This window comes from Astatotilapia calliptera, chromosome 18, assembly GCF_964374335.1.
Source record: "Astatotilapia calliptera chromosome 18, fAstCal68.1, whole genome shotgun sequence".
Taxonomy (NCBI): domain Eukaryota; kingdom Metazoa; phylum Chordata; class Actinopteri; order Cichliformes; family Cichlidae; genus Astatotilapia; species Astatotilapia calliptera.
Window position 1 is genome coordinate 36,052,593 of NC_137439.1, and position 14,501 is coordinate 36,067,093.

At 46.3% G+C, this 14,501-nt stretch overlaps 2 protein-coding genes across 8 annotated transcripts in view; both read left to right on the top strand.

Moving 5' to 3' along the window:
* mrpl37 (mitochondrial ribosomal protein L37) overlaps window positions 1-14,501 on the top strand; it is a 17,814-nt gene continuing 3,313 nt past the window's right edge. Inside the window, exons 1-8 of one of the 2 annotated variants that reach the window (XR_013903275.1) lie at window positions 1-676; window positions 1,015-1,198; window positions 2,383-2,498; window positions 2,577-2,765; window positions 2,873-3,027; window positions 3,115-3,246; window positions 4,417-4,491; window positions 6,032-6,184. Coding sequence is in view for 1 of the 2 variants with exons in the window: in XM_026150378.2 (XP_026006163.2) it covers window positions 307-676; window positions 1,015-1,198; window positions 2,383-2,498; window positions 2,577-2,765; window positions 2,873-3,027; window positions 3,115-3,246; window positions 4,417-4,491; window positions 6,032-6,109 (1,299 nt within the window). In the remaining variant the exon portion in view is untranslated. Of the gene's footprint in view, window positions 677-1,014; window positions 1,199-2,382; window positions 2,499-2,576; window positions 2,766-2,872; window positions 3,028-3,114; window positions 3,247-4,416; window positions 4,492-6,031; window positions 6,334-14,501 lie in introns of those variants that run through there. The other variant, XM_026150378.2, reaches the window with a different exon arrangement.
* The window catches only part of LOC113011003 (acyl-coenzyme A thioesterase 11-like), a 14,748-nt gene continuing 12,652 nt past the window's right edge, over window positions 12,406-14,501 (top strand). For 5 of the 6 annotated variants that reach the window (XM_026150364.2, XM_080292854.1, XM_026150365.2 and 2 more), the window contains exon 1: window positions 12,406-12,516. The gene's annotated coding sequence lies outside the window, so the exon portion shown is untranslated. Of the gene's footprint in view, window positions 12,775-14,501 lie in introns of all 6 variants that reach the window. The other variant, XM_080292852.1, reaches the window with a different exon arrangement.

Here is a 14,501-nt window from a genome sequence, read left to right on the forward strand (position 1 = left end):
TTTACTGCCAAACAGTCAGAGAAGAAGTCAGCGGCCATCAGATACAGGAACGGCCTGTTTCAACATATACAGAAATCACAATGCTGTTTTAAAACAACGGCTTCATAATCTCCAAAATGCGGGATTAAGATTATAAACAGGTAACAGCAGGCGGCGCTATGCTCCCCGGCTTACAGCTCAACACAAATTAAAAGAAGAAGAAGAAGAAGTGTCATGGCGCTGTCCCACAGCACGGTTACAGACAAGCAGTGATTCAGGTCGGAGTTTGTTGTTAAAGGCTCAACGAGAAGAACAGCGGGAGGAGAAATGTTTCCTGAAACGGCTCAGCGTTTAAAAACGGCGGCTCCGCTCTTCTCTCACGCCGCCTTTTTGACGGATTTGAAGCGGTTGTCGGCACATGGAGGGGCCCGGAGACACCTCACTGTCGGCCGCTGCCTTACAGCCAAGGTCCCCCCTCCGCGGAAACCTAGGGAGAGGGTCGAAATCCCAGGACTGGAGATGGTCACATACGGAGAGAGGATGCACTATGTCCCGGGGCTGGCGAAACCTGCTCCCCAGCACTGGGAGAGGGACTACAAGGACCCGCGATATTACAAGTCTCCCCCTGCCCACGAGATGCGGCTGTACAAGGACAAGCCGTGTTATATGTTCAACCAGAGGACCAGCGCGCTGGAAGGTAACGGCTGTGTCACGCTGAGCACGCCGCTGCCCGGTGGTCGCTGCCCGGGGTTCATTAGACACACATGAGCATTATTAGTCCACGGGAGTGCAAGGGACGCTCGGCTGACTGACAGGCCTCATCAGAAATCACTCATATGATGCTTGTTTATGTGCAACATAATCAAGACTTTAATAAACAGGCGCAAAAGGAGCTTTACTCTGAGAGAGGTTTATTTTGAAAGTCTTTGTAGCTAAACGTAGACCCACGTGATCACGCAGATTTGATTCATTTTAAAAAGCTTTTATCTGAAATCTTCACTTTTATTTATATAAACTTTTGCCTGTCGGTCTCAGGTGTGCGTCAGGCTGCCTGGCTGACCAAAACCCAGGTGATCCCAGGTCTCCCTGCACAGCTCCTCTCCCTCGCAGAGAACCCTGAAAACCAGATCCCAGATCAGGATGAGCGTGTGCAGAATGCCATCAAACACGCACGCTTCTGGGACACGACAGAGGATCGACCGCGTAAAGAGAAATACAGGTTGGGTGACATCTATACTTACACATGTGGGGTGGCTGTAGTTCAGGAGGCAGAGCAGGTCACTACTGACCGAAAGCTGGTGGTTCGATCCCTGGCTCCTCCAGTCTACAGTGTCCTTGGACCCCATGGATGCTCTCCGATGCGTCCATCAGAGTATGAATGTGTGTGGATGTAGTTAGTATAGACAAAGTGCTCGGGTGTGATTGGGATGTGGTTATAGAAAAGCGCTCTATAAGAATCAGTCCCTGCAGTGTGGACTTCCACAGACACACTCGACTCGATGCAACCTTTCCTCAGGGATTCATAAAGTATTCTGATAACAGGAATAACTGCTTCTACACATGTGGATGTGTGTTTGCAAACCCATGATTCACCACTGTTTGTAAGGAAGATCTGACATCATTTGAATACAGTCTGTTTAGGGCTGTGACACGTGTACTGTTTACTGCAATATTTTTTCATTGCTTTAGTTGATGGTTTTGTCCCCATGGCACCACCGTGGGACCAGCCAAAACAACCTGAGGGGTTGTTTGGAAACGAGGGGCTGCCTCTGTGTGTTCAGAAAACAAGCTGGTCCCCGACAGACACCAACACAAACCTTCTGTGACGGCGCATGCAGAGAGTTTATGAATGAGAAGCAAACATGCTGACAGCTGCTCCAAACAAGCCACAGAGTCAAAGGATCAGGCTTTTGTCTGCGGCACACCACATAACAAAGACTGAACCAGTGGTTCTTAACCTGGGTTCAGTCGAACCCTAGGGGTCTCAGGGGTTCGGCAGAGCCTCCACCATGACATGCACAGCTCATTTTGTGCACCAGTAAAAAAACATATCTATGTCTTGAATTTGAAAAAAATCACATTTTATTTTTCACTAAAGAGGGCTTCAGTGAATGCGCATATGAAACTGGTGGGGCTCGCTCCTCCAACAAGCTTAAGAACCACTGGACTGAACATTAGAGCTGCATTACAGCTCGTATCTATGCTTTGGTGCAGTGGAGTTAACGCATGAACGCAGTGACCTGTCCCTTCATGAGCTTAACGTTCATCAGAGACTGTTTCCAGACGTTCCACACAGCAGCAGTAATGATAGGCGGAGTCATGATAATGCTCATATTATTTCTTTTATTTAAATGTGAAACAGAACGGTATAAACTAACTGTCCCTTTGTTGCTTGTTCCTCAGCAACACTCTGCTGCTCAACCTGCTGCACCTGTGTGCGACGCTGCAGTGCAGCCACCCGGCCCTCGGGAGGAGGATGCTTGCAGAGAACTACTCGCTGGCAACCACGTGGAAAAGAGGTATCGTACCCTCGTGCTCAGCAGGATCGCTTTGACTGCGAGTCGTGACTAATACGATCCAACGTGTTTGCGTGTCAGGTGAGGATCTCCTCCAGATAAGAGGTCAGAACGGTTTACTGCTGAACAGCACGGATCCTCTCCCAGAGATGTCTGGTAAACAGGAGGTGGCCGACACAGCGGATCACGTCCTGGACGCCTTCTATCCCGTCTCCCCGACTATCGACCTCCAGAAAGTGCACGTGTACAAAGAGGAGGTAAACCACACAGGTGAGAGGTTAGCCAGCTGTCGTCCTTTCTGTAACGCAGGTCAGGGTCCAGGTGTGCTTGTGTCTGCTCCTCACGCTCAGTGACAGAAGTCTGTCACGTCCACTCAGGTTTCAGAGATGACTACCCTTACCCTCACGCCCACACGCTGTACTTCCTGGAGTCAGCTGATCCTCGTTGTAAGCTCCGCCCAGAGCAGTTTAGAACCAAGATGATCATGTTTACCTTTGGAAACGCGCTGGCCCGTGCACACAAGCTCTACGGGGTAAGCATGCGTGCAAACGAACAGCAACACTGTACCTCAGTTTGAACAGTGTTGTGTTTCTTAATTATCCCTCTTCATGTGTGTCAGACTCGTCCACAGCGACTCTTAGACCATCCTGTGACCGTGCAGTCAGTCGGGACCAATGGCAGGATTTTCCAGTTCATGGTTTTCCAGCTGAATACCACGGACCTCTCAGGAGACGATGGAATTAAAAACCAGGTGAGCTGTATGTGAGGAATCCTGGGCTGTAGGGGTGTGGTCAGAAGCCTGCACGCACTCGTGTTTCTCTGGGACGAGGCTACAGCACGTCTTTAATGACTTTAAAAAAACAACAACTGTGTGTAAAATGTGTTTTCTCTAAACATATATGTGCAGATTCCAACATATCAGTGGTGCTGATGGCTCTGCAGCATCAAGGCTAAAACCTATTAACCTGTCATAAGTGATCATGGAGGCGTGTCAGGTGTAGTGTCCATTTACACTGTTGCATACAAAGGATTCCTTTGATAGTACTCAGTTACTGCCCAGTACTGGTCAGAAGGTGTCATGTTGCAGTTTCCACGATCATCAGTTCAAACAGTTTAAGTTATTCAGATGAGCTGGATGAAGACCCAGACGCCTCCCCCCATCAGAGGACACAGCCCAGGGACCTGCGTGTGTCCTCACACTGTGTGCTCTCTGCTTCAAATCAGTTGATCACTTTGGAAACTTGGAGCTTTTCTTCATGGTTTGTTTTGTTTTCATGTGGAGAAAAATCAGAGTGAAGCTTTCAAACCAGCCACTTCAAATGAACAACTCAGCAAAGAAGAGCGGAGAATAATCTGCCAGCATCCAGTCAGATCTAAGCGTGTTAACCTGTGTGGATTATTTATGCTGTGAAATCATTCAGCCTTGGAAAAAGAAAGTACAGGATGCTGACATCACGGCCTGATGAGTAGGGAAATATCACTGCTGTAAATGCAGTGCATTTACAATTCAAGGATTTGACTACAGATTCAGTGCTCGCTGTATTGTTCACCATGATTTCCTTCTTACAGCTCGTGCTATGTTGTGCTAAGTATCACTCCAAACCTGTCAGTGTGGCACAAAGGCACGGCTCACTCCTCGCCAGTATGTAAATGCTATGTATGTCTTGGTGCTTCCTTGTGTTATTGAGGGTTTGTAATAACTCCACAACTTACCAGCCCAGTTTAGGCCACAAACATAAGAGCAGACTGCTGTGACGATGCTGGAACAGTGGCTACGTCTCTGATGGCCTCAGTAACCCTGTGTGCTTACTCAGCGTTAAGCTTATGGATGTGTCAACAAGTTGTTCTTTGTCCTCCTGCTAATGAGTCCCAAGTTAAACCCCAGCAGTCTGTTTTAGCTGTTCCATTTGTCTGTTTGCAGATGTGGCTGGAAGAAGACGTTGAGCTGTATGATTTTGCAAAAGTTCGACCGCTCATTAAAAAGAAGCAAGTCAAGGTACAGTTTCTGTTTGAGGGGAGGCGTGGCTTTCACTAACTTTACTTATCTGTGTAGCTGTCAGCCTTCCTGTGTCAGTGTGCAGGAAGCTGTACTCTAACGGCGCAGTTACTGCGCTCTGCAGTTACTGCGCTCTGCAGTTACTGCGCTCTGCAGTTACTGCGCTCTGCAGTTACTGCGCTCTGCAGTTACTGCGCTCTGCAGTTACTGTGCTCTGCAGTAACTGCAGAGCACAGTTACTGCAGAGCACAGTTACTGTGCTCTGCAGTAACTGTGCTCTGCAGTTACTGCGCTCTGCAGTTACTGCGCTCTGCAGTTACTGCGCTCTGCAGTTACTGCGCTCTGCAGTTACTGCGCTCTGCAGTTACTGCGCTCTGCAGTTACTGCGCTCTGCAGTTACTGCGCTCTGCAGTTACTGCGCTCTGCAGTTACTGCGCTCTGCAGTTACTGCGCTCTGCAGTTACTGCAGAGCACAGTTACTGCAGAGCGCAGTTACTGTGCTCTGCAGTAACTGTGCTCTGCAGTAACTGTGCTCTGCAGTTACTGTGCTCTGCAGTTACTGTGCTCTGCAGTTACTGTGCTCTGCAGTAACTGCAGAGCACAGTAACTGCAGAGCGCAGTTACTGCAGAGCACAGTAACTGCAGAGCACAGTTACTGCAGAGCACAGTAACTGCGCTCTGCAGTTACTGTGCTCTGCAGTAACTGCAGAGCACAGTAACTGCAGAGCGCAGTTACTGTGCTCTGCAGTTACTGCAGAGCACAGTAACTGTGCTCTGCAGTAACTGTGCTCTGCAGTAACTGTGCTCTGCAGTTACTGTGCTCTGCAGTTACTGTGCTCTGCAGTTACTGTGCTCTGCAGTAACTGTGCTCTGCAGTTACTGTGCTCTGCAGTTACTGTGCTCTGCAGTTACTGTGCTCTGCAGTAACTGTGCTCTGCAGTTACTGTGCTCTGCAGTTACTGTGCTCTGCAGTTACTGTGCTCTGCAGTTACTGTGCTCTGCAGTTACTGTGCTCTGCAGTTACTGTGCTCTGCAGTTACTGTGCTCTGCAGTTACTGTGCTCTGCAGTTACTGTGCTCTGCAGTAACTGCAGAGCACAGTAACTGCAGAGCGCAGTTACTGCAGAGCACAGTAACTGCAGAGCACAGTTACTGCAGAGCACAGTAACTGCGCTCTGCAGTTACTGTGCTCTGCAGTAACTGCAGAGCACAGTAACTGCAGAGCGCAGTTACTGTGCTCTGCAGTTACTGCAGAGCACAGTAACTGTGCTCTGCAGTAACTGTGCTCTGCAGTTACTGTGCTCTGCAGTTACTGTGCTCTGCAGTTACTGTGCTCTGCAGTTACTGTGCTCTGCAGTTACTGTGCTCTGCAGTAACTGCAGAGCACAGTAAATTTTTAGCTGCAACATTTTTGATGCATAGTTAAACAGACTGGTGGAAACTGTTACAGACGTATTGCACATGTTTCCTTTTGACTGTGTGGTGGGAGGAGCCACAGTGAAAATGTAATGGTTCTGATTGGTTGCTTTGTGTCTCCACAGATACCAGCTGGTCTGGCCGGATACAAGCCTGAGGCGTTCAGCAAGTTCCTGGCACTGTACCTGCATGGAGCTGTGTAGGACTGCAGACCTCATACATCTGTTGTGTGTTTGTGTGAGCGATGCGCTGCCAGCAGTCAGTTGCCTGTGAAGTCTGTGTGTGTCTGTGTGTGTCTGGGATCTAAATCAGCATCTTCTCAAAACTCCTGATTTTCTTTCAGTCAGTAACAGCGTCCGGGTGTTTCATGGAGCTGCACCCACACTTCATCTACATCTTTATTCTGAATAAAGGCTGCTTTTCTCAACACTTTGTTTATTCTTTCTTTCTCATTAAGGTTATCAAGCTGTTCATATGTAAATTCCAAGCTAAGGCTACGTCCTGAAGCATGTCAGTACCCAACACGTTTCGTTGGGTTGCTGTTCTATGTTAAACGTGTGGACATACTTTTCCTTCCACATCGAAAAGCAAATGAGTGGTTTTCCTGTTCAGTGACTGTTTATGCTCATGTTAGGACATGGCCTCTGGCCGAGGGCGTTCTGAATACTTGGAGAACAACCACAAATGACACATTTGGTGGGTTTGCATGATTATCTTCTGTAGTTGAACATACCATTTTATCAAGGTAAATCACACCAGGCTCAGGCTGAAGAAGTCAGTCTTCCACATCCTAAACAGAACAAATACATCCTGAATGAAGCTCACAAGCAAAGGGAGTTTAGCAGTCTGAGGAAACTCACAGCACACAGTGAGGAGCTAAGAAAAAAACAGCGGGTAATTCAGTGGATTTATCACGGCACGTTGCTTTCAGATATCTAAAGATCCTGTTAAAATTGTCGTTCTGACAAAATGCTAAAGACACAAATGCTCATAGAAGTCACAACAGTATTAAAAGTGGCAGCGCTGACCTGAAATCTACAGCAAGGATTGTGATTTTACTCTTACTTTAAAATCTTGCTTCTCACATACAAGTGTCCATAAATCTGCTCCTTCCTGTTTGTGTGACCTGCTTCATAACACCAAACAGTGCACTGTTTCCTGCGCTCTCCTATCGTGTCCCCTTTGTCTTACTTCTCTCGATCACCTTTTCTGTCCCTTTGAAGAAGTGAGGCTCCATAAATGCTAAAGAGGTAAGTATTATTTCTCAGTTGCAGTGAATAGATAGAAAATAAACTGTAAACAGAAGAAAGGAGAGAAATAACAATTTAACATAAACCAGACACACTCCAGGGCCTCCTTGGATGAGGGTGTCTGGTGATAATGGCTGAAACACCCGATGAATCCAAGGTCCACTACTGATGATGTGTCCCAGATTTAATACGATAATTTAGATCAGATCTCTAATCCCTAAACCTAACCAAGGAAGGAAAAATGGCAGATTAGCCTGGGTAAGAGACCGACAGTTGAGGCACACGACGATGTGCTGCTAGCAAAGTTTCTGGGCTTTCCTCATAACAGCCGTCCCTCAAACCTTTCTCAATTTAAAGCAGTGCATAATCAGGGATTGTAACATCTAGTCCTTCTACTGAAACGCACATCAAAATAAATGCCCAAATACGCTGCCAAGAACATCCCAGGTTTTAAAGTCTTTTATGGAAAATTATGCCGTTTAATGTTTCGTTGCACTCTGAAATAAAAGCATATACAAATAAGAAACTGGAGTTAAAGAAGAAATCATGGAATCAATTTATAGACCAAAGTGTATTCTAAACGTCTGACTCGTGGCTTCTTTCTACAGTAGAAATCGAATCTGTAGCAGAAGTTCCCATGAATGTGGAGCTTGTAGCTGCTTTGCTTTCACTCTTCTGTCCAGTTCAAACCAGCTCGATGGGGTTTCAGTCTGGAGACTGTGCTGCACACTCCCTTGTTCTATTTTCCTGAGGTAGTTCTGGCATAGCTTGAACTCGTGTTTTGGGCCATTATCTTGCTGTAGGATGAACCCCTGACCCCAGAGGGAGCTGCAGGATGCTGTGGTAGCGGTTTTGGTTCAGGGAGCCTCTCACTCTGTACGAGTCACCGACCCTGGATCCAGCAAACAGCCCCAGACCATCACACTTCCTCCTGCATGTTTGACAGTTGATGCCACACACTGTGGAACCGTCCTTTACCTACTCAACGCTGTACAAAGATCCTGCGTGATGATCCATCAGTCCATAATACCTTCTTCCAGTCTTCAGTCGTCCCGTGTCGGTGTTTCATGGCCCAGACAAACCTCTGTCTTATTCTGACGTCTGGCTTTCTTTCTGCAACTCGTCCTGTCAAACCTGCAGCTCAACGTTTCTCTTCACAGCTGGAACTGAGACTTTCTCACTACGACCACTATGAAGCTGCTTGAAGCTGCTGTCCTGTGAGCCGCCATCAGCTGTTACCTCTCAGAAACTTGTCCTCTGATTCAGTCGTGTCTTTGGGTCTGCAGACGTCTTCCTGTCACAGTTTCTGAGCCTTTGATGCTGAAGGAAACTGGACTCACTGACACTTTGACTTTCTTTGCAGTTTCTCTGTAGGACAGACCGACTGTAACAGGGCTGGAAACACAGTGAGATGGACCAAGGCAAGTGTAGTGGAACAGGAAGTATTTATTTGCCATACAGCTCTCCTTACAATAGTGATGGCTCGCTTGAAGCTGACGCTTCAGTGCGTGTGTCAAAAAAATGAACACACTGCTTCAGAAGCTCTGTGTCGAAGCTTGATTCGTTTGGCCAGAGTCACGTGACCGGTGACGTCCGAAGCTTCATTTAGAGCCTAACTGCTTCGTGTCTGATTCAATGGTTTATAAGGAAGCGAATCATAATATAAATATAATTAAATAACTTTAGAAAAACTTCCACTTGACTCTTTACATGTAATGTTATAACATTATATATTTTATTGTTTAATTAATCTGAAAATTAATCTGAGGACTCAGGGCTGTGTGTCGGACAGGGTCGTCTGCAGTACGGGGGCCCACAGGGAACGGTTCTGGCTCCGTTCCTCTTCACCATCTACACTGCAGACTTCTCCCACAATTCCACCCAGTGCTTCCTGCAGAAGTTCTCTGATGACTCTGCAATAGTCGGCCTCATCACTGATGGGGACGACAGGGAGTACAGAGGTCTGACCCAAGACTTTGTGGACTGGTGCCAGCTGAACTACCTCCAGATCAACGCCAGTAAAACCAAGGAACTGGTGGTAGACTTCCGCAGGCACAAGCATTCTCCACTGCAACCACTGAACATCCAAGGTATGGACATTGAGGCTGTGGACAGCTACAGGTACCTTGGTGTTCATCTGAACAATAGACTGGACTGGACTCATAACTCAGACGCCCTCTACAGGAAAGGCAGAGCAGGCTGTACCTGCTGCGGAGACTCAGGTCGTTTGGAGTGGAGGGCCCACTCCTGAAGACCTTCTATGACTCTGTTGTGGCTTCTGCTATCTTTTATGGTGTGGTCTGCTGGGGCGGCAGCATCTCTGCTGGGGACAGGAAGAGACTGAACAGGGTGATCCGAAGGGCCAGCTCTGTTCTAGGATGCCCTCTGGACCCAGTGGAGGTGGTGAGTGACAGGAGAATGGCGGCTAAGCTGTCATCCCTGTTGGACAACGTCTCCCACCCCATGCAGCAGACTGTGACAGCACTGAGCAGCTCCTTCAGTGGGAGACTGCGGCACCCACGGTGTGGGACGGAGAGATTTCGCAGGTCTTTCCTCCCCACTGCTGTCAGACTCCATAATAAAGACTTTAACTGATCAAGCACACACATCCACACATGTGCAATAATACTAAGTGCAATAATCCTTTCTGTCATCGTTGTATTTTTACTCAGTTGTATATAGTATTTGTATTTGTATTCTATTTTTATCTTATTGTATATTTATTTTATTTTATTCTACTGTATATAGTATATTATTTTATTCTATTCTGTACAGCTGTGTACTGTATTTATTCTTATTGTATTCTAATTTTTGCCTCATAACTTTTGCACTGTCCACTTCCTGCTGTGACAAAACAAATTTCCCACGTGTGGGACTAATAAAGGTTATCTTATCTTATCTTATCTTATAAAATGTTAGTCTGCCAAATGTGCAGCAATGTAATTTATTCTCTTTAGCTGATAGTTGGTGGGGCCCAGGTAGACTGTATACCTGCATCTCTACCAGTTTCTCTGCACTCCAGCCTCCTCTGGGCCATGTGAAGGGATTTTCCTTAAGGCAGGAGAAATGATCTCCACGAAAAGCTAAGTCTGCTAAGTCTGTGTTCTTGTTGTTTGCTTTTGTTTTGTGCGCGTTTATTTTCTCTGAGAACATGAGAAACTTTAAATGTTTTAACAAAACAAATCTGCTTTTCATAATGTCATTAAATAACTTTAGAAAGACTTCCATTTTAGAATAGAATAGAATAGAATTCAACTTTATTATCATTGCACATGCACAGGTACAGGGCAACGAAATGCAGTTTGCATCCATCCAGAAGTGCTTTAGTGATATAGATATATTACAATATATATTAGCAATAATATAGATATGTGAGTATATTACAGAAATGGGTCTATTATGGTATGTTATAATGTACACGGTATGAAGTATGTTGTGAATATTCTATAACTATAAGTATGTACAGGCTGTAGTGAGTACAAGCTATGTACAGGATATGAACAGGATATAAATATGAAAAACTATACAGAATATGAAATAAATAACTTTACAGAATCTGGGATATACAGCTATACAGAAATGGGAACTATGCAAGTTGTAAACAGTTGTAGGGTTAAAGATTATCGAATGTACAGAATGATTATTTACACAGAGCTATACAGTAGTGCAGTTAAGATAAGTGAGGGTGTAGATAGTTTCTACAGAGGCTATAAAGTGCTAGTGGTTGTGAGTGGTGGTTCAGTCCATGTTATTATTGTGTGTTTGAGGGTACAGTTGTCCATTGTGGGTGTGTGTGTGTTCAGTACATGTGTTAACGTGGGTCAGATGTCAGGAGGCAGAGTTCAGGAGTCTGACAGCTGTGGGGAAGAAGCTGTTCCGGTACCTGGTGGTCTTAGTCCGGAGGCTCCTGTGGCGCCTCCCAGAGGGCAGGAGGGTGAAGAGTCCATGTGATGGGTGACTGGGGTCTTTGATGATTTTCCCAGCCCTTTTCAGACACCGCTTCCTGTAGATGTCTTTTATGGCAGGAAGTGGTGCTCCGGCGATGCGCTGGGCAGTTTTCACGACCCTCTGCAACGCCTTCCGGTCCGAGGCAGAGCAGTTCCCGTACCAGACTGTTATACAGTTGGTCAGGATGCTCTCGATGGTGCAACGATAGAAGTTCACCAGGATGTCTGAGGACAGGTGGTTCTTCCTCAGAGTCCTCAAGAAGAAGAGGCGCTGGTGAGCCTTCTTGACCAGCTTGGAGCAGTTGGTCGTCCAGGTGAGATCCTCAGAGATGTGGACTCCCAGGAACTTGAAGCTGCTCACACGCTCCACCTTTACTCTTTACACGCTTTACTCTTTAAATTTAATAAAATAAAACATTTTATTTTTAAAATAATCTTAATGTTATTCTACAAAATGTGCAGCACTTTAATGTGTTTATTCTCTTTAGCTGATAGTCTGTGGGACCAGGAAGAGCGCACACCTGCATCTCTACAGTTCCTGTGCACTCCAGCCTCTTCTGTCCATGTGAGAGCATTTTTCCTCTGAGGCAGGAAAAATCATCTCCAAGAAAGCAGACTGGGCCATCACACAGTGGAACCAATTCTCTGCTTAAATAAAAACCAAACAGGATGACCTTAAATGCATCATGTTGTTACTTTACAACTTCATACCCCCTGCAGTTCACAATCAGTTCTACCCCCGGGTCAAAAATATGTCTACGAAAATTGGCCTAATATCATATTATTTATAAACACAGCTGTCCAGTGATGAACTGCATAAGTACGTGGAGGCGGGGCCTCACATACTCCACACTGTGTTGTAGAGAAGAGCGCTTTAAACTCAAGCTGCGCTTCATAATTTTGGCCACCAGATGTCACCAGAGGACTGAAACGCTTGGAATAATGAGCCGTTTCTAACACAAGCTTCGTTTGGCCATCATTACCTGTAGGAAGGCTTGCTCAGAGCAGCTTTAAGTTGTTGAGCCACGCTGCGTGCCCTGAAAAAGCCTTTTTGTATAAATCTGAAATGTACATTATTTTTCACTTTGGGGTAACTTTTTTAAACTGCTGGTAGGTCACCTCTTCCCTTTCATTCCAAGGACAGACTTCATTGGACCTGAAGGACTAATTGCAATAAATAACTGGAAGAACTGGGCTGATCTAAAACTTTTGACCGTTGACTTTGTAAAAATTCGCTGTTCCCTTCAGCTTATTATCCAGGAGCTAAATGTTGCACATGTACAGCACATGGTTGGTATAATCAGCAAATCGACGCACATAGTGTGTGGCTTTTATTTTGAAAGGCACTGGCGAAATCCGTGTTGGTCGTTGTGTTTCGTGAGTCTGTGGAGCTGTGTGAGTGGCCGCCCTCAGGTTTGTTCCTCTAATGTACACTAACATGTAGGTAATGGTCTCGGTGCGGGTTTAGGCTCGGCTCGGACTGGAAACCAGGCTGGCTCACAGGCGCAGTTTGTGGAACTAGGACGCACAAACCTGAACTGGGAGCTGCTGGGCAGAAACTAGTGGTTAGACTGGGCGTCACCGTCAGTCACTGTGAGTCTGTTGTGTGCACAGTGCAGGAGGACACCGGTCGACGGTCACTGCTGTTTGTTTTAGAGCTACAGACCACAGGTACGTAACCGGTCCCCGCTCCACCTGTCCAGACCAGGACAACATCTGTACTGGGACTGAGCAGACCAGTCGCTGTGTGAGAAGCTTGTTGGCACAAACCTCTGAGGTCCAAAGCTGAACGAAGGATCGTTCAAGAAACTGTTAATGTGTCGCCACCACGAGCTGTGTCAGAAACATGAGTCACGGCCACAGTCTGTGGAAGTTCATCTCGAGGCTTCCGTGTCAAACTGCGGCGTGCTTGCAGCACAGCCCTCACCTGTGTGCGCTGAGCCCGAGCAGAAAGCTTGGAGCTGATTCCATCAACGCTGACAAACACACTGTGGTTTGTGAGTGTGTTTGTTAGAGCCTCGTTGACCAGCCTTTCTGATACGTGGAGCGACTTTATGTTGACTGAGGCTACAAACGTTTTCACTGCGCTGAAGGCACAAAGCTGTTTTTCCGTAGACTTGTATGGCTGAAAGCCAAAGACAGCGCCCCCTGGTGGCATCCAAGAGAAAGGCTTTTTACTTATCAGGCCGGTGTTGGCTGTGGAGGCCCTGAAAAGTCTGCCACTGTTATATTCATCCAGTCTTCATGTAGTAAATGGTTCTCATGTGGAGCTTTTACTCGAGCCCTCAAAGTGCTTTAAACAGCACGTCTCATTCAGCTGCGTGTACACCCTGAGTGCTCTGCTTTGTGTCCACTTTGAGTTTCATGGAGTTTTCTGTTTGGTTGTTGTTGTCGTTACCGTGCTTTAATGGTGCCACCTCCTCTATCTTATTCCACTTTAAGCAACGACACAAAAGATCAGTTGTAACAAGTGAGAGCAAGTCTGGCTCTGCATGTTTCACATACTGTCTGTACAGTCAGTAACCTGGGGTTACCTCAGCTTCCTGTTAGCTTATTCTAAATGCTCTTTCTGTTAAGTACACATAACATACTGTTTTTGGCACCATCCCACAGTAACTGCAGGTTAATATTTATAATAATATAATAATAAAATTCTAATAATGTGTTTGTATAGTCTGTATGCAAAACAACATTGCAAACTGCTGTACACCCTACATGTAGCACAACAACATAGAGTATCTGTGTATTTATACACATGTGCATAAGCACATAAATGAATACAATGAAAACAAAGAACAATCAACAACATATCAAACGATGTATTAGAACCTGAACTATAGGATACAATAAAAAGAAAATCTGATGCATTAAGAACAAAAACCAACCTACTGTGTTCTGGAGCATGCAGCGCAGACGATGCTGTGCAGGCATGCAGTGACCAACAGAACCAAGCAATCAGCCATCACAGCTGTCACGTGTCAGACAGTCTTAGTGATATGCAGCTCCACCATAGATCCCACCGCGCTTTAGCTGTCAGAGGGCCTCACAGCTGACTCTGGACTCCTTTGGTGTACAGAGGAGTTCGTGGTGTGCCTGGATCCTGTGGCTGCAAAGCAAATGTAAAGAATCACCATCATTGACCGTTCACATGAGGAGGTCTGGTGTGGCGTTGTGCGTTACGGCTAAACTTGTGTTCACTTTGTTCCAGGACTCTTTATGTGCGTTATTTAGGTGCATCTTTACAAGCCTCAGCTGTGCTGCACGTTCTTTTCCACTGATAGTGGGCTGACGTGGATCCATCGACTGACACTTACAGTCAGTTACCTGATGAATGTTTGGTGGGAAGCAGACTGGGAGTGCTGAGCAGTAGCTGCTCAGTCAGTCTACAGTTGGTTCTT